Source organism: Atta cephalotes (genome assembly GCF_000143395.1).
Source record: "Atta cephalotes unplaced genomic scaffold scaffold00013, whole genome shotgun sequence".
Taxonomy (NCBI): Eukaryota; Metazoa; Arthropoda; class Insecta; order Hymenoptera; family Formicidae; genus Atta; species Atta cephalotes.
In genome coordinates this window covers 4,324,083-4,350,336 of record NW_012130077.1, presented here as the reverse complement: position 1 = coordinate 4,350,336, position 26,254 = coordinate 4,324,083, and the positions used below count along the sequence as shown (strand labels likewise).

The 26,254-nt window shown below is 30.6% G+C and overlaps 1 protein-coding gene across 1 annotated transcript in view; it reads right to left on the bottom strand.

The window, feature by feature from the left end:
* LOC105617536 (homeobox protein Hox-B1a) overlaps nt 1-13,212 on the bottom strand; it is a 15,695-nt gene extending 2,483 nt beyond the window's left edge. The window contains exon 1 of the mRNA XM_012199092.1: nt 12,258-13,212. Within this exon, the coding sequence (XP_012054482.1) occupies nt 12,258-13,212 (955 nt within the window). The remainder of the gene's footprint in view (nt 1-12,257) is intronic.
* Between the last annotated feature and the right edge of the window lie 13,042 nt (nt 13,213-26,254).

Sequence of the window (26,254 nt, the reverse complement as noted above, 5' to 3'; positions counted from 1 at the left end):
GAGAGAGAGAGAGACTGACATTTTTAACTATCTTCTATAAGACATGTAAATGTATCTTCAAAGTCATATTTTATGACACTTTGTTTATATTATCATTAATACATTGTTTGATAGATTTTTCAAATAAAAGAATTTTTATTATATAACAAAATATTTAATATCAGACGTCATCTAAATATCTACAGCAATGTAGTAAAATAGAATTTTATGGTTAGCTGCGAAGTGTTCTCTTTCGATAAGCCATAACAACAGCGTTGTCTTTTAAACTCCAGATGACTAAATTATCACAAGACACGATGCGCGTATTTATTTAGGAACTCGGATGGTTGGCGTTGATGCGGATAATCCAGACATTATATACAAATCAAATACAGCTGGATCCGTGAAATCGGTGCATCAATGTATCAGTAAAAAAATCATTATGAGTTATGACTAAAAATGTCTTATAGACAGTTATTTCCATCGCATTATTACTTTCGTTTCACAATCTACGTCTCATCTTAAATCTAGAAAATTTTGTGAATTATAGTAGGAAAAGCATCAGTGCCCGTATCTCTGTTCTCTCTGTAATATAATACACAAGCATCTTGTATTCTGCTATGTTTACTATCACCTTTCCTTACGTCATACTATCCCTATAGCTTTTAGCCTTTGAATAATATTTGAATTGCGTAATGTTTCTTGAAGAGGGAGACTATCGACGCATAATAGTACATATAAGTGCAGATGATCATCATGGATGATCCTGTACGATCAAGAGATTGACTTCACATAAATAGCTATTATTTTTTTTAAAACGCGAATCGAAAAATTCATATATGTTCGTGTACAATATATTATTTCATGTAAAAATCATACGACTAGCCGAAATTGTATTCTAATCTATATGATTACGTGTGTAAAGAATTTAAGAAATGCAAATAAAATTTTCTGAGCCATCTGATCTGTCTAAAATTTTTCCCAGAGATAATATATCTAGCCGCAAGTTTATCATAAAAACTGACAAAACAATTTCGTCGACATAGTTCCTTCTATTCGCAACCCTCTGTCAGTCATGCCCCGACGGGTCGCGTTGATTTCAACATTATGATAGGTAATATCCTGAGTCACAGTCGCGTACGAAAAGGCAATGTTGTATCATAATACGACGTACGTGTGGAAGGGCTGCGTGCAGCACATTCGACATTCACACTCCGGGTTCCCCTGCGTTTACGTTTGGATGTGTTTGTGCGTTCATGAGTATGCCTGAAGCACTTCCCGGTGAAATTAGGCTCAGCATGACACCTCGTGAGAGTCGTTGATAAGTTTCGCGCGCTTTCTTCGCAACAACTCGCCCCCAATTGGCACTGTTGATTGGAATATGAAGAGCTTTTTCGTGAAATTCTTTATTCAAATCGCTATGTCGATTTAATAAATTTCCGAGTCTTGTCATTTATTTCTATAAATCAATTGCAAAATTTGATCATTTCATAAATCTCTATAAATTTAAACTTTAGTGATATTAAAGTAAAAAGCTATTATTATCGATCCCTATGAAATGATATGTTATTAAATTTAATCGAAAATTGTTAATAACTAAACATATGAAGAAGAGTTCATAATATCATTGAATTCATAATAACACCCTGCTTGAGCTAAAAGTAACGTGTAAATACTGTCTACGGCAATTGAGCTGCGTGAAAGAAGATTACACAGCTAGCCGTCGGCGGTGCGCGGAAATGAAAATTACCGTGAGGCGAGACACGTGGACAGCGTCGGCGGCGGCGGTGGCGGCGGCAGCGGCGGCGATTCAGGCGGTTGTCGGAGCCCGGCCGAGCGGATCTGTCGGGCCGCGCTCGGACAGGAGTAAGCGGTGGCAGCCAGCGCTGCCAGCGCGTTGAAGGGGTGGCAGGGGGGGGGGGTCAGCCAGAGGAGGGTCAGTTGCTGCCAGGGTTGTGTTGCGGGATCCGGGGTTGCCGGGTTCGGCGGGTGGCAGCCCGGGTGGAAACACGCGAACGATCCTCTGATCCCCTCGCGAGATATCGGGCCACTCACTCACGCGTCCGCCGGCGACCCTTGCGGAGCGGCGCGCAACATGCCCAGCCAGTTGTTCGACTCTACCCACAATCTCTGCCTTCTCTCTCTCTCTCTCTCTCTCTCTCTCTCTCTGCTTTTCTCTCTCTGCTCTTGTTCAACTTTCCTTCCTTTTTCTCTTTTAATCGGACATGTCCTCCTTCGTGTTTATCTCGCTTCCTTCCCCGTTTAGCCTATACGTCTCTCTATCTTTAGCCGAAGTTCTCTTCGTATTCTTTTTCTGTTTCTATGTATCTTTATTCCTCTATCGCCTTTCCTTCACTTTCTCTTTCTATTGTACGTTTTATTCCCTTCACTATCGTCTTCTTGGTCTCTCCCAAGTTCAGGGCTGGCGTGCACGTCCAGCGACACCCCGTTTTGTGATTTAAGTCCCGCAGGATAACTTGATTAGAGATTTTCTGGAGAGTTTACATTTAGCAAGTACTTATTGCGTCTGTTGGGATAATTCGAACCTTGCCGGTCAGCGAATTATTGCGTTCGTGCGAGCATAGTCACGAAGCATTTTTGTTCATCAATCGATAAAACGGTATGTAGTGCCTTGTTTATGCACAAGTTATATGTTGCAATAGCTCGTTGCAGAGAAATTTTTTGTGACTAAAACATCTTTTGTATCAGATATATGCATAATATTTATGTTTTCCATGGAAAATTTAATATCATATATAGTATTTACGAGTCCAATAAATTGTTATATAAAATAACGAATTATTAACAAATATGTCTATATCATTTCGCTTTAATTAAAACATAATATGCTATACGTTACAATCTTTTCCTATATATTTGTTTTATGTATTACATAATCAATTAATCATGAATGAATTTGATTACATCTAAGCGCACACGAAAAGAACATAAGAAAGTCGACGAGCTGAAGGTGAATTTGAGGCCTCGCCGTAATGCCGCCCCTGTATATATTCGGTCAGGGCGTCGATAGCGACATGCATATTTTAAGTCAGCCTAAAAGGTGATAGTCTTCGAGGAAGCAGGCTAATACCGAACGTGGGAAGTAATTTATGAAGTATGTTCGCGATAAATATTGTTTATTTCATATTTTCTATGAGCGAGGATAGACATGGAGATATATGCTTATCTGCTCATTCTTTCTTATTTTATTATTTTTACTGACGGGAACATAAAAAAAGATATTTATTTTCTTAATTATGAAATATTAAATATTAAATATAAACATAACAATGATTTATTATTGTCTAAAATATAAATAAATTATTTCTTATATTTAATACATATCATTTAATACAGATCATATGATTTTATCGTTAAGATTGAATGATACAAAAACTGCTCTAAGTGTGTATAATGATAATATTTAAGAGGATCCTTCTATATTATCGATTAAATATAATAATTTTTATATAACAATTACTTTTTCCTCTTTTACATTTAAGAATCTTTTTCCAAGATTAAAGTATTAAATCAGAGAAAAAATTCTGCGATATTTTTTAGCTTAAAATTGTATATATAATATTTTCGTTAAAAACTATCAAAATTTAAAAAAGGAGTTTTAAAGCTCGAAATCACTACTTTCGAATGATTGCTATATTTTTTGAACTTATGTAAGTTTTTACATATAGAAAACTTACATATAGAAAACTACGAGCTGAAAAAATGAAAAATTTTCTTTGCATTTTATAGATCTGTAGTATGCTAAAAAAATTTGAGCAAATCTCTATCGTGAAAATCATACAAAATCATTTTTTTCTTTTTGGTTTCGGAGTTACTCGCGGATTGGGTAAAAAAGAGTATTCTGATTTTGATTGTTCATAATTCTAAATAATTAAAAATCATTATATTGTGTATAAAAAAAAATATATAGATAAGATTCTTAAAACTAAAACATTGCTTTCAAGTAATATTTAAAAAAACAAAATATATATAAATTTGAGTTAAAAATGACATTACTTTTCTTTTAACCAATGAATATAAGAACAGTGTAATGTCACATTTTTATATATAATTTTCTCAAATTTATATATAATTCTACATTTAAAAAATTAGAAGGTGTATCATTCGATAGAGCAAAGTTTCAATTTTAAGAGTTTGATTTTTTAATGATATGATTTTTTGCGATATGATAATTTTTACGGATTTTATAAGCAATCAAAATCAGAATGTTCTTTTATTTAATCCGTATGTAACTTAGTAACAAAAAATCATAAGAACATTTTTTAAAAACGAACTTTTAGGAAAAACTTTTAGCTTTCATGTCAGATAGTCGAAAATTTTGCAAAATTTTGCAAATATATTCTGTATATAATTTTAAGCTAATAAACCATAAAACTTTTCCTCTGATATATGCATTATATGCATTAATACGTATTTGTAAGGTACATTTAATTTATGCCAAAAATGAAAAAAATTAAATTGTTGAGATCTTCTTTACCATTTCTTACTTCAATATAATGTCAGAGCTATTTATCGTAATAATATTTGCTTGATATAAAAGGCTTTGCAATCTGTATTTACAAAACTGTAGTCCACTAGTAATAATAGTTTACGTGAACAAACAACGTAGAGTTCAACGTAGAATTTAATCTAATTAAAACGCTTGTTCTACGAAAATTTATGCAGGGAATGGAAGTAACTCGTAATGAATTTACAGTTACAAATTATTTTTTTAATATTAATATTTAATATTTTTATTGATAACTGCGTTATTTTTTTTGTAACTGTAACATAGTTACAATTTTTTGGTAACGGTAATGAATTTTACAGGTATGTTTATCGTTACTTTGCACATGATTGGACACGGTTCGATTAGATACAAGCCACTTATAGTGCTTGAGACTAAAACTCCCAGACACCCGTCCGCTATTGGTGGTCGTCAATTTTAAAAACGTATAATAACAGAAAAGTAAAATTATAGTAAGTATCTCAACGATAATTGTAACTTGTTACTTTTAAAAAGTAACTTTTCATTCCCTAAATTTATGTATTATATGTGTGTGTGTGTGACATATTGGTATAGTAATAGGTATATATAGATGTGTCGCATTTTTTCGGTAAACAGTGAAGCTCATCGAAATTCTAACTTTACTTAGGATTAAATAATATAATAAATTAAATGATATAAAATCTTACATTTTAATCCTTTATAATATATGATGTGAAAGATTATATATTAGTAAAATGTTAATCCAAATAGCAAACAGGACTTGGCATTGTTATATAATTTTTTGTCATTATATAGATATCTCTGTTTTATATTATATTACAATAAGACAGCTTTATGGCATAAATGAGATCCTATCCTATATAAATTTGATAATTTCTCTAATAGCACAGATTTCAAGGAGTGTTCCAAAGAACAGTCCTACATAGAAATACCCTCTGAACTTTTGTCAGAATGTTTCTCGAATAAAGGTGTGCTAATAGGGTTTGTTACATGTCTTTGTTATATTGTATTTAGCACATAATTATGTAAATTGGACGTAATTAAGTTACATCCATGTACTATTCTTTGAATGATATATAACAAATACAAAATATATTTACATCACTAAGCCATAATGGAAAAAGATGTAAATTATGCTTTGATTACATCTACAGGAATGTATACTGTAGTCTGTAACAGTTATATCATTAAAATTATGAGATTGTATTTTCCTATAAAATTACATCACTACGATGTAATATAATTCCATAAATTATATATCACTTTTTCACAATGTTTGAGTATATTTCATTAATTTTATTTTTGGATATTGAGAGAAGTGATTATGTTATATAAACAAATCAAGGAACAATAAATGCGATAAATTGATAAGAAAACGATCGATCAGTAAGTACCGTTACAAATTATTTCTCATTATTTATCAATATAACGAATAATCAAAATAATCAGTATCGCTAGCAAATAAAGTCTATCCGAAAAATAAATAAGGTTCTATAAGTGTACTTCTATTATATGCGATTAGTTAATTATTTTTATGCAGTTAGATAATAATATATAAAATAGTTATGTCGATTTTTCCTTTATAGATATAAGAATATAAAGGATAAGTATTTAACATGGGTAGAGTGCGCAAAGATTTAAATTATATGTCAAAAAGACGTAAATAATGATTAATTAAAGCTGAAATGGAATAAAATATTATAAAACAAATAAATACAATTGGCATACTGGCTATCTTCTTTATAAAAGAAGAAAAAGGAGCTAATATGTTGCCAGTTATTAACACAATCAACTTTGATGGGAACGAGTAATAAAACAGGGCTCGACATAATGCGATGCACTTTTCGATTGATTTTCAGCGATCAGCGTTTAGATTGCGCGCAGATTGGTGAGGAAAGGGAAACCGAATTGAAAATTGGCCGAAAAGTGCATCATGTGCCGAGCCCTATTGTAAAATATATAAGTAATAAATGAATAACAATTTCACATCTGTGATGTCACAATGAGAAGTTTTGCAGTGTATAAATGTGCATTACATATGCATTTCATCTTAATACATGATTTATATCAATTGTTATATATTATATCAATTTCGCCATTTCGTATTTAAATCATATCACTGTTATATAACTACTATGGGTAAAATGGAACGACAATTTGAAAATTCTGCGCAAATTTATGTAACTTTTGATATAACTGTTACGATCCAAAAAATTAAGATTATGTATACCTATATGATTATGGGAGATATGGGATATGAGTTACATATTTGAGATGTGTTTATGTTTGCTGAAAAGCATTATAAATATCACTATATTTATATTTTTCTGTATTGCTAAGATATTACAATATATCGATAAGTGAAGGTTTTCGAATGAAATTCTCTGTTTCTTGACCATGACAAAGATATGGAATTATTACTGCCATGTTACGAGGGGACATTCGTTTGTCTCGTTTTTCTCTGCGCGGTATTGCCAATCCCGCTATTGAGTATAGAGAGAAGAAATCGAGTTTAGTATGATAGATTGGGCGAGTTGACAGCATCACGACGGTCTTTCCGTCTCCTGTCTCGCTCCAATCTTGACTAAGGGTGGTTCGGGCGCGTCCCTATAGAGACCCTCTATTCTAGACCCTCTGAAGCATGTTATGGAAGCAGGGAAGGAAAAAGGAGCGCTATTGTAAGTCCTCGGCCAACCAAAAAAGTTAACCAACCAAAATCTAGCGAAATCGTCCCACTGCTCCGCTCCGCCCATCTCGTTATTTTCTTCGAATTTTCTCATTGTAACGTATTCGTTGCGTGCTATGTTTTCTCAATCAGCGCTCTAAATGTAATTGCGTTCAATTAATTGTATCATACGTAAAAATAATTTCCGTTTTTCACCGTGATCATGCATAGTTCTTATATAATCTGATGATCTTATATATCTTATTGTTTATTTAAATATTAGTTCTTTATTTTCTAAGTATTTTCACAATATAATATTTTGTAAAGAATATATTAAATGAACATTTATTAAGAAATGTTTAATATGTTTAAATGTTTTTCACTTATTTGTGTTATAATATTTTGTATTGATATTCATTGTTTATTATATTAAATTGTACGTATATAGAGAAAGTTACTACGAAAAAATTTCTAGGCTGTATCCTAAAAATTTTTTAATGTAAATAATAACGTAACTACTGCAAATATTATGTTTTTGACAAAAATATATGATTATGACAAAATTGTGGTAAGAGATTTGCCGAAGAAAATTGAATTGTACGTAGTGTATCAAAAATATCAAGATGTAACAGCAGGAATAAAAACGAAAGGGGTTAAATGAGGGTGACAAAGTTTCATTTCGGTTTGCATGCTTTGCTGCAATAAACGTCAGTCCCTTTAGTGCCTGTGATGGCGTTATTAATTCGATTATAATGAGCTATTAAGTGAAACGCTGGTAATTCCGACAAGCTCCATCAAACGACTAAGCTCACACTCACTCTCGGAGTTAGAAGATTGCGGGGAGTACCAGGGCCGTTAAGCAAATTAGTGTGAAGTTGGGGGAACTATTCCGATCTTTTTAGGTTTTATTTTCACTGAACCACGCTACGTTACTTTCATGGCCATCAATTTGACAGTAATAGTTATTTTTATGGAAAAGTTCGTTTTTCAAGATGTTAATAAAATAATAATCGATACGCGTACATATACACATACATATGCTATACGCATATTACATATAACATAACTATATCCTACACAGTAAAAAACATTTTGTATTTATAAACAATCCGCTCAACTCTTTGTTAATATTTTGTGTTGAATTTTTTTAATATCTTTGAGTGTTAATTTAACATAATGTGATTAGGTTATTTAAATAGTTTGTGCTAAATTGATTCAATATTTCTTAGTGTCAAAGTACATAAGTAAATAAATAAATAATAAAAATAATATATTTTAAAAAGTAAATTTTAAGATGAATAAATAAAATATTGTGTTAATTTAATATATAAATGTTGATTTATTACTGAAAAAAATATGTTTCACGATATATTTATAAATCGTGTCAGTATTATTTTTTTAAGTTTATCTTCTTAAATGATATTTGTATTACCTTCTACATATTCATGCATTTTGTGTTAAATTAACACATAAATTTGAATTTGTCTGGAACACGTAAAATGTATTAAATTTAACACAAATTTTCCAACGGCGTACATGTCTAGTATGCTCTACTAGCTGTTGATAATTACATGGTAAATTCAACAGATAGCAGTAATAAATTGTGCAGATTGTTCGTTTGACTTGATTGTATCAGTTTAATTATTGCTCAGTTTGTTCATTCTGTTATTATCAGCATTACAATAAAGCAAAATGCAGAACACGTAATCATGATGTAATATTTCGTAAGTAATTGCTTTCTCTGTCAAGAGATGGTTATTAATTTTTGTAATTTATTTTATTGTATTTTTGTATTTATATTTTACAATACTATATTTAATTTATATTTTTTTTGTCTTAACGTTTTGTTTATAATCAAAGAGAGAAGAAGTTTTTGTAAGATAGAATCAATGGTCAAACCATATTCCAGACTAATTCTAATTTATTTGCTAAATATTGTGAAAATAAGTAGATCACTAAATAAGTAGATAAATCAATAGTTTGAAAGTTCTTTGTGTATTATAATGTGTCAATAAAATATTCAATTTATTAATAAACTTATATTCTTTACATATAAAAGTAACATTGGATCTTTATTTTTCATTTTTCTAATATTATTTTACGAAAAAGAGAGAAACATGTAGGTACTTATATAATTTTATCTAAGTATCTAATATATGTATCCAAGTATCTAATATATGTATGACCTAAAGGTTACTTTTTCTTAAAATCTTCATTGTGCACTCATGTGAATATTTGAAAATATTTTATATTTCCTTTTAATATTCAGAAATATTTCCTTTTTTGAATCTAACCATCAGTTTTCAATTTTGGACTTATAAAAAAAAATTAGAAAAAATCGTAAAGTAGATAAGCCATATAAAGTCTAGTTTTAGTTATAATTTTTATAACTAAAATCAATGATAATTAAAAAATAATCAATGATAATTAAAAAACTGAGAACCGACGTTATAGTTGCGAATTATAATTTTATTCCCCAATGCACACACATAATAGACGTTCGACTCATGTTTTGGGTCCTCCTCTTATAATTTTTAAATTAAGATATCGAATTCGTAGACATATTTATTGCCTAATTTCAAATTGATTTATTTGTAATAAAATTATTTACAAATCAAACTCTTTTATCATAAGCAAATAAAACTTATGAAGTTTTAATAAATTAATTTATTATAGTTTATAACGATTTAATTTAATTACATTATGAAATTAGATTGTTTGTATACTTGTATTTTCTGTACATACTTTATTTAAGTAATAAAAGATTAGCTAAAAATATTAATTAGATTATCGCAATTCGTAAATCCATACTAATCTGTATAGTATTTTTATCCATATTATATAATATCTTATTGTTGATATAGTATTGGCTACACAAATATATATAATACACAAATATGGATAATAAAAATACTTGAATATTCAAATTGCAATATACAAGAAAATATAAACAAATGTATTTTTCTTAGCAATACATTTGTCAGAAGTTCATAAATATACTTACTTATTTATTAAATGAATTATCTTATCATTATTAAAAATTAATCTGATAAATTTGAGTGTAAGATGGTTTTATCTAGATAAGTCTTATCATAATCTATTAAAAAATGGTTTCTTACTATAATAAAATCCAGAGTTACATTTATATGCATGTGATTGATAAAATGTATGTTCCCGGTATTTAAAAATACAATTGCAACTAATTCTCTTATTCCATAAAATATATGAATAACATTGTTAGAAAAGTTTTTATTAGTTCATTAAATAATTTTATAATCTTTTTGTAATAAATTTTATTTAAAGATTCTTGTAAAAATGTGTTTTTTATTTTTAAAATATTAGATATATAAGTATAAGATATAAAGTATTAGATATAAAGTATTAGATATAAAGTATTAAATATATAAGTATTAGATATAAATTTCTAGATATATTTATCAAAAGCAAAATATAATTAAATAAAAGCATACTATTTCATTATTAACGAATTATAATTAAAATAAATATATGATTAGAGTAAAAATATGTCAATGTAGCTAGCTAGTATAAAGAATACAATTTATATTAGAATATATAATGATAAACACATTTTGGACTATTTATGTTTATTAATATTTAGTTGATGCATGGTAAAGATAGGAACGCATTCTCCAATATCATTTTCTATTACTTATTTTGTGTGTCTAATTTTATCAATTGTTTAATTTGTTCTTATTGTTTTTCTTATCATTAATTTACGATAATCTTATAGGTGTAAATTAAAATCAAATTATAAGGTAAGATATCATACGTGCTGATAAGTTTTCGTTTCAAATATTTTTATAATATTTATCAGAATTCACGTACATAATAGATATGATTCCAAATGATAATTTGGGTCTCTGTTATTATAGACTCATTTACTATTCGTTTATTATGATTGTTTTTACAATAAATGTAATTACGTTTTACATTACGTTTTACGTTTTACATATTATTAGTAATAAATTTAAATATAAGTTTTAAAAATGGCTAAAATAATATTGTGTAATAAACTTAATTTATATTAAATTTTATAAATTTAATTTAATTTGAAATTAAAAAACTAATTAAAACTAAAGATTTATGTGAACATTATTCGTTAAAGATAAGATAAAGAAAAATCAATAAGAAATACGGTAGCAAATTGCAGACTAATGACATTAAGTTCTCATAGGGCCAGTATTATTGGATAGTGCGCGTATGATTAATGATTATGGCAAACCGAGATTACATGTCGCACTTTATTAATTCTCATACATACAGATTGTTTGAAAGTCACTGACTTAGCGATTACGGAATAGCATGTCACATTCTGTCTTTGACAAACTGTCCACCTTGTTTGACAATCTTAATTGAAGACCATCTATGTAAAAATTGTTGAACTTTTATCAAATATTACTTTACAAAATAATAATTTTGCTGTACTGAATTTATATAAAGTATCTTTAATAAGAATCAATTGGGTCAAATTATGACTTTCAGGAACTGAGATTGCTTCGTTAGTAATTAACAAATAAATATTATCTATAAACTTTTATAAAACTTTTTGTATTAAAAAATAAGTAATAAAACAATTTTAAATATTTTATAAAAATGTAATAATAATTAGATGTAAAATGCACATAAAATATTCATGATGATGAACATACATAGCAATAATGAACAACAATAATGAACATAAATAGCAATAACATAATTTTTTTGTGAAAGTTACGGGAAAAAATTTGTATTGATAATATCAATTACAGTGAAAATACTAATGATTTCCAAATTTTTATTTATAATTTATATATTTGTCGCAGAAATAGTTGAGTTACTATGACTATATATAATTTCAAAAATAAATAGTGGCGCACTATCCGGCAATGATAGTTTCTCAAGTAACGGGACTATGAAAGATAAGATAGCCATGATTCTGCACCTTCGTACAACCTATGAACAAGCAATCAAGCTGAACGAGGTTTAACGAATGGCTACTGGATCGCGCCCACAGAATACCTAATTTCACGCTAGTTTGCTCACTGTACATAGGCGTCGACTCGACCGGAAATTTAAATCAAGTGTGTGATAGTGGACACTTACCGACTGGCTTGGGTACATTTCTCTTGACCTGCATCCACTTGTACGTAGGTACTTGCGCCTGTTGTTGTTGCTGCTGATGTTGCTGCGAATGATGCGCATGCGAATGTTGCTGTTGATGATGATGTCCGTGCTGATGAGGATGTTGAAGGTGACTGGATTGTTGCAAAATGTGATAGGTAGTTGTGTCCGAGTTCTCTTCTTTATAATGTGCCGACGGATGCGTGGAAAACTCGCTTTGTTGAATTTGAGTTTGATAATGCAAAGATTCGTCCGAGGAGGATAGTTGATGAAGATAATTCGAAGTTCCACCAACTGCTATTGGATAATCGGGTTCGTGGTGATGATGATGATGGTGATGACTAGAAGATTGATGATGGAGTTGTTGATCGTGCTCCGTTCTTGGATGACTAGTTGGGGGTACCGTAGTTTGATGTAGGTTGCTACTACTGGGTGGATGATGGTGATGATGATGATGATGATGATGATGAGAATCTTCTCTGTAAGCAGGCTGTTGAACGTGGTAATTTTGATGCGGATCTACCGAGGCTACTGTGTGTTGTTGCTGATTTGGATACGATGAGGATGACGCGTAATCCAGATTGGTGTAGCTCAGACCATTCTCCGAAGAGATTATCGCCGTAGTGGAGCCATTCTCGTGGAGAACGGCACCCGTCGGAGAGTAGAAGCCTTGAGGCGGCGTACTGGACGATGTGCCCGAATCGGCGGTCAAGAAACTCTCGGAAGACGATGAAGAATATGGCGCCACTGCAGTCTGGGGGTAGTAATGAGTTGGAGCTACCTCTGGGGAAGGAGGCACAGACACGTGACCACCGACGGATGAAGGCTGGTGATGGTGATGATGATGATGATGATTTCCTTGACCCGAGAACACATAGTTAGGATATGAGTCAGGTTTGCCATAGGTCCCGTACATGCCCATGTCCATCATCATCATCCTCGTAACGGAGAGACGAATCAATTGACCACCCACTGTTTCGACAACTGTACTGTCCAAGTGGAAAGAAGAGAAATGATTACATCATGACTAAAATTGGTCACTATTTTCTCAATTGCTTATTTCAACATTATATATAAAAATTTACGATCTTTTAATTTTACACAAATACCACAGGAGAGTAAACATTTAAATTTGTCCTATTAAACACATTTATGATAAGCATAAAATTAACTAGTACTTGGCAAGATATCGAAATCGCGAAAGTCTCAAATAAATCAATAAATGTCCATGTCGAGTTGCACAAAATCACAGATGCAACTAAATATTAAATCTTTAAATTGTCACAAGTGCGCACTAAAATCACAAAGAAAATACATAATAGCTTGGTAAAACTTCAGCAAATATTCAAGATTTTAATTTGATACGTTCTGAAAGTGAGTAATTAAAGTCTTCCGAGAACAGTTAACGATGCCAATTCGCGAGCACTATGAAACATTAACCGTCATCCACAAAAATAATCCGTGATTCCGTGCAGACACTCGTGCAGTCGACCCGTCCAACATGGGCCGTTGGAGTGGACTGGTGAGGTGGACTAGCGTAGCGGAAAGCTGCACACAGGTGAGACTGACCCGCAGTGGTCTGGCGTGTTTAAGTTTTTCCTTCTCTCTCTTGCTTAGGCGTATCACCCAGCCGTAGAGTGGAGGTATTGCGCTGCGTGAGGTTAGTTCCAGGGGGAGTCTCCATTATTGGTAGGCGGTACTTATATGTAGTCACGTGATGGAGATTGGGCGGTGCCAGCCAATCCCGAATGAGTCTGCGCGCCCCGAGTCCACTGCTTCATGATGGATCACCAGTGTGAATTTTATTTTTCGTTCCTTCTTTTTATCTGGCACGCTGCAGTTGACACTTATCGTCGCTGGTAGGAGTCGGGTATTATATCTCGGTACCCACCTTCTATACTATCCGGACGCAAGCAACCTCCGCCTTTCCATCCCCTGGATAGGTTGTTTTGTGCCTTCTGCCTTTTTTCTTTCCACGCTCTTGACGGGTCTTTCTATGTACTTGCGTGTCTTGCTTGCCTCGAGATATCAAGGTCCTGCATTTTTATTATAACTGGATAGTTTAATTATTGTAGTTGATCTACACACATAAATATATCCTATTTTATATTAAATATTTTAAAATGCCGAGAACTAGTTAACTGAGAACTTGTTAACTGATAATTAAATTTGTATTATTTTACAAATTCTACAAATAAATTTTTAATAACAGAAACACAAAAGTATATATTATAAATGTGAAACAAATAAAGTACATCTCTGCAGATAATTTTTGTGTTTATTTGTAATGTCTAAAAAAAGCGAAGACAGATAATTTAATTTGCTGGTAGCTGCAATGTCACGCTAATAAATAAGAAAGAGATATTTTGGTCACACAGGCGGGCGACGCACGAAACAATTTGTGACTCTTCAGACTGCTAGGATATTCATCATCCTCACGTCGTCGAAACCCTGACATGACAATACACTACTTCTAAAGATATAGTGAAGGACTAGATCACATTCGACGCTACATCTCTAAAAAACTTTTTCAAAATTTATAAAGAATTTATTTTAAGTGCTTCTCTCTATTGCTTGAAACATTTTATTTTTATTAATTTATTATTTTAAAAAATATAAAGTTTTATATTTATTCAATTGAGAATTAAACTGTTTATTAAATATAAAATTACAATTATCTTTAAAACAGTTAAAACACCAAAGAATTTAATAGTTTGTAATTGCATATAATTTTATATAATTATTAGAAATATTTCTACAAATAGTACTTTTCTTTAAACTTAATACTCTCATAATACTTAATACGCTCATAAAGATTTTATTTTTCTGTTACATTATTATATTTTATTGAAACTTTTCTTTTTTTATAAATATACAAGATTTTTTTATAAGTATACAAATTTAAGAAAGATGAAATATATATATAACACAAAATAGATTGTAGTTTCTTATTTCAATAAAGTCTGAAAACTCCCCCCCCCCCCTCCTCTCTCTTTCTCTTAAACTGAAAGTTAAAAATATACAAAGCATTTTCTTCTAATGCAATTTTAACAGATGATATCTCTTTATCAAAATTAGTATTAAACTTATTAATTTAAATTTTGTTCTTAATTTTTATAAGAAATTATGTTTAGAGAAGAAAATATGATTGTATATATGTGATGATACGATCCAATTAAATAGTACGCTTTATTTTATATACTTATTTCCATTATATTTTATATGTTGTTTATTTTATGTATTATTAATACTTAAAGTTTAATTAGTGTTATAAATAAGCTTCTTAATAACGATAGTTAAGAATAAATATGACTCTAAAGGATCGTATATTAATGCATGTAACGGAATAAAAAGAAACCGAATAATATTATACAATAAAATTTAATGTATCATCAAGAGACTACTGTAGTTACTAATAATTATGATATTATATTAATTAATTTAACTGTAGAAGAAACATCATTTCTAATTATTATTTAACAGATGAGTCGTGAACATTTTTGGCAATAAGGGGATCCGAGAAAAGTGACAAGAGCTCGCTCGTCCGAAGGACGCGTGACGGTCCATGGGATATCTCTTACCCCATACGAGAGCACAGTGACAGGATGACACATTCCACCGTGAGAGTTTTAGAAGCATGGTCCCGTATCAGCAGTTCAGTCAGAAGAGCTTATATTGAGGGCGCCACCTGCGGCCACCCGCGACATCCGTCCTGTTCCGTACATCAGACCGTACATCAGGGAATCTTCATCTTGATCGAGCCGCAGTGACGTTTGATAGTTCTGATTCTTGCTGTCGGCTAATCTTTTTCACTTGGACGCGCAGTTACATACCTTATCTTTATCGCAATATGTGTAATTCAGATTTTTCGTACATTTTAATCTTTGAGTTTAAATGTCTCATTTTTGTACAGTTAAAATTAATATTATTGGTATACATATAATACCTCAGTATCGTTAACATCAATAAACGATTTATGTTTAAAACAAGTTTAAAATTTCTATAAGATTTCTATAAGAAATACGTTTTATATGTATGTGTGGGTGAGTATGTGTGTATTATTTTATAATACTATTACTATATATCAGTAATTCACATTTTGATAGTAAAATATTAAATTAAAGTTAAAAAATTGAAATGTACCTAAAAATCAATAAATAATAAGGTTTTTTGTTTAATATTTTTTACACACAATTACATGACTTTCTCGTGTCGAAATTTTTTGATAATGAACTTATCAAAACATTTAAGTAGCGAATCTTAATTTAACGTAAAGTTAATAATAATTAGTATCTTGTCTATGAAAGTTTCTATTGTTATTGAGAAATATGGCAGAGAACTGAATTTTAATACAAAAACAATTATACTGCACGATTTTTCATCGACAAAGTGTAATTTCTCAGGTAAATATTTGGAAGATGTGTTTGTCGAAATTTGCGAGGATTAAACTAGTAAATTTGAGTTTAGCTGATCTAATATTGGATAAATATCAGCACCTTTCTTTCCAGTCGACGCGTAAACTTTTGCTTGGGGTTCTAATCCCATTAAACAATTATAGTCTACTCAATCGGTCCAGTACCCGTCGTCTCGTGTGGCATCATGCTGAGATTTGACGTGGGATGAGGCACCTGCATTGTCATGCTGAGTTATAGTCGTTTTGTTGCAGTCCTGACTTTTATCTGCAAGCCACAATAATCCGTCGCTTTCTAAAGTGTTTCTTTTTTTCTGTTAAAACTCCTCTACTCTAGCAGAATATTGTTTACATATAACATATATTAATTTTCTCATCAACAATTATACTATATTATCGGAGAAAATTTTCTTTCAGAATTTACTCTGAAAATATGATAGTCGTGGGATGACATTGTATTTCGAAGAATTTTAATATAAATTTCTCTCCGTGTTTTTCTCTTCATTCATTAATCAAACTACAATAAAATATAAAATAAGTTCGATTAATTTTACTGAATACTTAATTTTACTGCATGGTAAAAATCTTTAGAATATTATGTTGTATCACAACTACTATATTTTCAGGATAAATTTTAAAAGAAAATTCTCTCCGTGTTGGAAATTATAACGTGTTTTATTCAAGATTAATAGCAAATTAATTAAAATGACAAAATAACTTTAAATCATAAAGCGGAAAATATTAAGTATTTCATTCAACAATGTTTTGTGATAAGATAGATTAGAAAGTTAATTCAAAAGCATTTCTTCAATAATGTTTAACAGAAGTGCTAAAAACAACTTTGAAAGATATCTTTCTTTCTGTTTGCTTATAGACGAATATTTGAGATATATAGTAAACTTTGACTTCTGTCAACGTGTCAACTGCTTGAGATGATATTTGAAGAGCGCCTAACATTAATTGTCCAGCGCACCCAGATGTCACGTCTTAAACAGTACGTTTTCGAATGTTGGGTGTTATGTCTATCAAAGAACCAGTCACAACAATTCAGCGGGTGTCTACTGACGAACAGACAGCTGTCTATTGAGAGAATCGCGTGGGATTTTCAGAAGGATTCCGTCTTTATAAAATGATGCACTACATTCCACTGAAACGATGTCACTTTCTGCAAGGAAAATGGGAGTTTTGAAACCGCGTGAAATAAAAGAAGAAAAAAGATACGTATCAAAAAAAGATATAGAACCAAAATTTCGTATATCTTCCCTTGAGGGAAAGAATAACTTCTACACTGTTAAATCTATAGAGTCAAGTTTAATCTAATATTAGTCGCCACTGCTCTACTAAATATATCGTTATTTTTTACCAAAACGATAATTAAATTTAATATACTATATCGTGACATTGTATTATCAAGTTGACACTATATAGTGTCAAATATAACTATTATTTTAATATAAAATAACGATAAGATTGAATAGGAGCGATTCACGTTAAGTTAAATTTGCCCCTATAGATTTAACAATGTACGTTTTTCTTTATATTATTTATTTAATATCGAGTATTTTATTTATAAAAATGTTGTGAAACTTGAAGAAGAAACTATAATTTTATGATTTGTTAAGTATATTTTATGAGATTTATTTAGCTATATGATGAAGTTCTTAATCGCTATTTTTCTTATATCGCTGTTAATGAGATATCGAATAACTGTCTCTCTTTAACTTTTTTCTCTTTCCTCTTATTAATAAAATATTCGATCACGTCGAAAATAAGAATCTACATTTGTTACATAAGTTTTAAGAAATATTCGAACCTTTAAACGAAACGATTCGGATTTAGAATTGGAGCTTGATACATACAACTTTCCTTCGGAATCTATTATCCAATCAATCTTCCGGTCAGAATTTTCCATAATTCTGCTCATTTTCGAAATGGCGCCTGGCTTTTTGTATGCTGCTCGCACGAAATCGTACCAGGGACATGGGAAACCCTGCACAATGGAATCATCAATCATTCCATATGAGAGTTACTCGATTGCTGCTCTAACTACGCGCAGCTTTGTCGAGTTAAGCATAAATGTGAATGTAATATCAAATACATTTACAGATAATATTAAAAATATTGCAAATAATTGTAGACTTGTTTTTTATTTCAGTTACTTTAGTATTTTTTAAATCAATATACAAACTAAAAGAAATATTTGTATTCTCATAGTTAAATAAAGTCAATGACCTGTATTTAGAACGCTCTTGTAGTGATATTAGCACATATTTAACGTATAATTCATGTTTTATATATATAGAATTTCCGAAATAAAAGTGCACATTTATCGAAGAAAAACCTTCTTTGAATGTGGACCCACAATTTAAAAAAATAACAAAAAAAATTCATTAAAAAATTTCAAATAAATAATAATATATATTTTTATATAAATTTTTACATAATATTTTTGTTTAAAATATTTTAATGCTATGTTTATGTAGAAAGAGTAAAAAAGAAAAATATTTTATGTGTACTATTGAAAATTTGGAAAACTATACTTGTATCATTATCAGAACACATAAATATGGAAAATTTCACGACAATAGATAAGAAAACGTCGGCAGTTATGTTGGGGAACTATTCAGCAGACACGCAGGATGACTTTGCAGTGCTCGATATGCCATTTCATTCAACCTGACTCACAGTTAGTCTGTTCTATTAGTCTGTTGATCGTATCGTAGTAAATATTGAATAAATGTAATTAGGCGTGTTAGAAAGAATGAGACGTTAGAAAGAATGCACGAGAGAATTATTCACTCGAGTGATCGCGATGAGTATGTAACTTCTGTGTCCACGTAGTAAAGCAAATATTGAGCGTTAGAACAAGCTTCTTATCAAAGCTATTATTAGTTTTTTGCACCTCTTGTTTAACTTGATCTATCGGAAGTTGTAAATGATTATAAAATAATTATATTTATACACAACTACATGCACAAAAATGTCATAAATGTCACAATGATAACAATATTGTAATAATTTAGTATTATAATCAGTTATTATATATAAATATTTAATTTACAAATAATGTTAGGATCGCAAATAATTAGCGAGTTAATGAATTTATATTGCTTAATATTGTTACATAATAATTTAAAATATCTGCAAAACATTATATGTCCATTGTATATTTCATGAATTTCTGTTACATTTGCCTTCATATTTAATGACACTAAATCGATGAACGTGTGTCGTGCAGACTTGATGTTTGAGGGATTATGTTCCGTGCCCTTCTACAGCGAGAAGGTACGGCTTGGATCTGCCCTATGACGCACGAATATCATAGCCGCATGAAGGAGAACGTGCATTCGCGGTAATAAAGTTAGCACGGTAATTATGACAGGCTCGTTACCAGCACGTCGCTACGGGATATGAAGTGCTAATGAATGGACGCGTCGAACCAAGGGGTGGCTGGTACGATCGTGTATTTCTGTTTCGTCCGTAAACAAGCTTTGGTTATGCATATAAATATCAATTTAATGTATTTATGTAAAAATTTATCTGAACAAATGAATAATTTTTTTTTACTTTTTATTTTAATATTTACATTATAATTCATAGAATAAGTTGTTTTAATGGAAAATTTTTTATAAAGTTATAAAGAGAGAGATGAATATATATTATAATAAGTTGTTTAATTATCTCATAATATAATAAAGTTATATTGTATATTTATAAAACAGTAATAATGTTTAATATTGCTGCTTCTTTTATTATTTTGTTAGAATATAGATTGCATTGTTAGAAAACTTATTTTTTATATTTGTATTAATATCTTGTATTAATATCTTTTATGCTAAATCTTTTTATGTACTAATATTTTATATGCTACATCTTTTAAGCTAAGCTAGAATATAATAATAATAAATCAGATGTCATAACGAATATATACTAGAGAAATAATTTTATTTCTCTAATAGTTGGTTAGATAAGCTTCTTTAGCCTCATCGTTGATAACGCCGGGTGAGACTTGAATTATTTACTTGAGATAAGATAATCAGAATTCGAGAAATCTTTAATCTCTGAATTTTTCCGCATTCTTTATGTGTTTTGATACAGAATAAATAACAGATAAATAAAAAATTATTGGATTTTACAATATAAAATAAAAACGATTTATTTATTTAAATAAATATTGAAGATTCTTTAAACATTTTTTTTTCAAAATAGTAATTGAACAATATGTGAAATAATAACATAACAAATTACAAATTATATAATATAATATATACAAGTTTATGTTTTTAGGAGCAATACATTTTATTATAAGAATATAAAGAAAATAAACTTTTTTTTTATTTTTGTAGTTTTGTTTCTGTAAAATGTTTAAAAAATGTTTATAAAATGTTTGCTATTATTTTTTATTTATTAATCTGTTATTTGACATGAAAACAATTTTCATAGGTTTTATTTATAGTTATAAAAGTATTACCGTAAATAAATAACATTTGGTTTATTTCTCTATTAATATAAATCGCAATAGTTTAAATAGTCCAATACATTGGTAATCGAAAATAAGAATTAGATAGAGGACAATAAAGAGATGAAGGAAGAAGATTCGACACAGAGAGCACATGGAAAGAGAGGGTAGCAGGATAGGCTTGATTTCCGCGTCATTACGCAGGCACGGCGTGGGCCCCGAATTAATTGAATGCAGCGTGTGTTGACAGGTAGGTATATTGGCAGGCAGACACGGAGACTACAGAAAGAGCGACGGAGATGACGAGGCTGACCGTTTCAGGACTTGTATCAGATGCGGTCGCGATATCGAGTTCTCGTCCACAGTTCCTCCGAGGCCGTGTACCTGTCATTTTCGGTGATCGTGTCATTCAGTCCCTTCGTCTCTTTCCTCGGATCTCTTTCTCCCTAACTAGCGATAGCTGTCAGCTCCGGGAATGGTCGATACAGAATTCGATTTGGCTGCAACTGGACCAAGAGATAAGAACAGATACCTGCACTTAAGTCATTTAACTTACTGCATTAGATTGGTCATTATATCGAGATAGTCTTCTTATTTTTTGTTCAATAATTAATAATGACATACCAATAATGATTGTTGAAAATATAAACATTATGGGAATATAAACATTAATGAAAAAAATTCAAAATTTATATCTGTATAACTATTTGTTAATCTTTATACATACTTTTTCTGCTTCGAATGAAAAATGATCAATCGATACACTTTATTAATTCGATTAAAAAAATCAATTTGATTTTTGTCTTCAATGTCAGGGGCAACATTGATTGATTTTTTATAAGTAATGAGTGCATTGCTCGATAAGACTTTAGACGACAGATAGCATATAGTCTACGTAGATACGGTTATCTGCAATGATTATATGTTTATTTTTCCTTATTAATATTCGTATTATTTTATTGTAATAATTGTATGACAAAAGCAGCAATTAAAGTAAATAGTAACCAAGAAAAGAAAGACAATGAATCGAGAAGACAGTTGCCGTTCTATGTTAAGACAGCAACCTATTCTATATTCAACGATTTGATTTCGGTCCCATTTCAAGATTATTATCAACACTGTTAATTAATTCTTCCCGGAGATGCAGGGGAAAGAACGCATCTTTTCTTCGAAGATAGCGATCCAGATTTGAAGCTGTCAGTTTGTAATAATCGACAGATTTCTGATGTAATCGTGACACGCTTCAATGCGGCGAATTCAAAGGATTTCACGTTTCGTATAACTCTTCAGCTCGAATCTGATTTCTTACTTGAGATACTATGGCTACAAAATAATTTTTTATATTTTCGAATTTTTCTTCGTTTTTATAAATGACAATATTTTTCGATAACCAAATATTTTAAGACCGTTGAAAATTCTGATTATGCGCGGTCTCAACCCATATGCTTATGTTATATTTTCAAACACGGTTAGCCATATCCGGTGGTCCTTCGGGTTCTGATCGCGATGGCCCAGGTACAAGGAAAATCCCAGGGGAGATTCGACGGAAGGTACGTACACGATCCTACACTTTGTGAGACCTCTCGTCGTGTCCCTGAGGATTCGTATTCGTAGTCACGCGTTTAATCCCCCAAAACATGTAACCGACTCATCGTTCCTCGAGATTGAAGGCTGATTTTTGAATTGTGGGTCTCCAATATGTCTAGAAATTTGCAGTTATATAAACATGTATAAACAAATTTAGATTAGAATCATATTTTGTGATAAATAAGAAACTCCATTTTTATTTTCACATATATTTACATTCGATTCCTTAATAATAAAAAGAGTAATTACAACTTACAACAATTGATTAATACATGAATGGTTTTTATACTATCCATGGTAAATGGAATTGAAATAATTTATTTAGAAGTTAATGCGTGTGTATTAATTCCATATATTATACATATATTATATACATAATTCCGTTTAACTCCTATGAAAAGATACCTCTAAAAGTTGGCACACATGGATGTTTCGCGTTGTGTTATGTATATCGAGTTAGCGAAGGTGAATAGATTGTCAATGAGAATTTCGAGTTCAGCCTACGGAGGTGTCTGGTCCTTTAGGCCTCAGAATCAGAACTGTATCCTTAGGGACAGATACGTCAATGTGGACAACGCGAATACGTGGTCCGCTCTCCGATGCTGCTCTGCTATAGCTATAATATAAGTTGGGATCATGCTATGTGTGATTCTGTTGAGATAACACTAATACTATCTCCTAATCTATCAAGTTAGTTGCTTTATATATTTTTTAGAAGTGATAATTTATGTTTCTTTCCCAATACACAGTTCTCTTTCGTAATTTTATAGAAAAGTTATCTCTTGTTCTTGATTTTATAGAAAACCGTAAATGTTCACAATTTATGTACAGTAAGAAATAAATTTGATTGGAGAAAGATACGAAATATATTAAATAACAGAGAAAATTTTGTTTTTGCAACTTTTGTAAATTGTGAATGAAATTTACAGAATAGAAGAAGTGTTTCACCTGTAGATTTGCGTTTATTTAATCTACATCAGCCACCATATTTTTAACATAATAATATTAAATAATTATATCAGATTATATAAATTATTACACAAATAATTATGCCAAAGTTACTTGGAAACGTAGTTATTTAAACGTTTTTTTTTTTAAATTATACTTTTCTTTCACAATTTTTTATTTCTAGATTTGTGCATGATGTTTTCTTTTTCATAGTCGTGACCTTCTAATTCAGCGTTTCTTCGCGCTCGCGTTTGTTTCTCTCAGACGGGAAAGTATCGAGAGTCGCATATTCCGCCGTTGTGGGATGGGAAAGGAGGAAGAGTGGTGCTCGATCCATCAAAACTGCATGTCAGTAGCCATTAGCACGCTCCCACCGGCGCGCAGCACAGAATGCCCTGTATAGCTAAAGCTTGCACGTATATGCTTCTGTGCGTAGTACTAGATGCGTATTTTATCCACTTGTTTGAGCTCTTGTCTCACTTTTCCGATGCTATTCGTTTTCTTTTCGAAATCATTTTCTTTTGCTATTTTTGTTTTCAACGATGACAATCACTTTTTCGTAGCAATAAATTTTATAAAATATTTAAGTATAAGCATTTCTGGCTATTTTAAAAGCCTATTATTTATATATAATGTATTTGAAAAGTTAAAAAATAGCAATATAAATTATAAATAAAACATTAGCATAGTCTATATCTCAGAATATCTTGAGTGAATATTTTTAATAGAATTGTTGATTATGTATTAATAATGCTCCTTTCGTGAATTCTAAAGATTCAAATATTAATACTCTTTTTTTTTTCATTTTGTTGTCTAATAGAATCTTCTAATGCAATAATTGATACATGGTTAGCGAAGCTTTTTATTATCTTACTACGTTAAGAAACAATCGATGGAACAGAATAAGTTCCGATGGATTTCTTAAAATCGGAGTCAGTTCCGCATTTCCAGCAGCGAGCAATAGCTGCAGCGATCGCACCGACGGTGGTAGCGGCAACAGCAACTGCAGCTTTAACGGGCGGCGACCATCCATCATGAAAATGTCAGCCTCCCTCTTTGCCCAGAAACAACTAGCTATGACATTCTTCTCGTTGCTATTGCCTCTATTCGCTTTTGCCAGTTCGCGTATTCGCATGTCCGTTACTTTAGGATGAAATATTCGCTCTATCTCATCAAATTTCATTCTTAAATTTTTAAAGATTTGTTGATCAATATCCATCATAATACCCAATAACATTGTTATTATTTTATTCATAAGTATAAATTTTTCAAAATTTTTATGTATAATTTAAAAAAAATTTAAATTATTAAAATAGCAATTTAAAATAATAGAAAGTAGAATTATTAAAAAAAATAATGCCAAAAGATTTTATAAAGATTTTATAATTTATCAAGTTTCAATGATAATGTTAAAAAGTTTCATGATATAAAATTATACTTACAGATGAAAAGGTAATTTTAAATATATATTCAAATATTTGAATTAAATTTAAATTTTAGGAAATTGTATGTTTCAATTAGAATTATAGATTTTAAAAAAGGAACGATAAAGTCATAAGAAATGATTAATTTATAACAGAATGAATTCGTAACAATGGATAAAAATGATAATTGAAAAATTCGAGCATCAATTTACTATCGTTAAACGAACGTGTAATCACGAAACAATGTGGAATGTCACTTCCAGTTGACACATTAGCCCAGTTTCCGGCAGTACTAAGGGCAGTAACGTTTTAATTAAAACGACATCGTCGTCGGTAAATACGATAACACGCAGAAGAATCAATCATGCTGCGTGTCCTGTACACGTTGCCTTCAATGAGACATCTTAATCGCGGCGAAGTTATAAGGTTACAAAGATTTTTGTGCGAGTTTTTTTTTATTCCAATGATTTATAAACGAATAGAAATTCTTTGTAACCGTGTTATAAACTGACACGATTCGAAGACAAGCAATGAAGCCGGTTGAACTGAATAGAGGAAGGATTTTAGGCGTAAGTTCGGCAAGGCCTGTTGACAACAGACGGCAGTTGTGAAGTTTTTGGGGAACGTGGTTCCGCATAGGGCAACGTACAGTTCTATTTGTTGGATGATTGTACTGCTGCGAAATCAAGTCTGACGAAGATCGATCGGACAGCATTTCAGGCGTCAACACCGGATCGCTGATTCCCCTCTCGTGGCTCGACTAAGGTCGTATCCACTGCCACTTTCTCGCAGATGCTGCCAATCCCGAGTGAAGTTTCTATTAAGAAGTCCCATTTGAAATGATCGAAAATTCTATATTAAGTAATAGCAAACTTTAGAAGAATACATTGTCATTTTGAAAAGGAAGAAATTATTTTATTTCTTATGATATACTTTATTCCATACATATGTTTAAATTAAATATAAAAATTTTTATATGTATATATTGTATAAACTAAAAATAATAATTAATTAATATATATCATATATATCATATAAGTATAAATATATATTTTTTTAAATAAGTTCAAATATATATTTTTTAAGTTGTATTATTCATAATAATATGTAAAAGTAAATCATGGCTTTCATAAATTATTATAACTTTTAT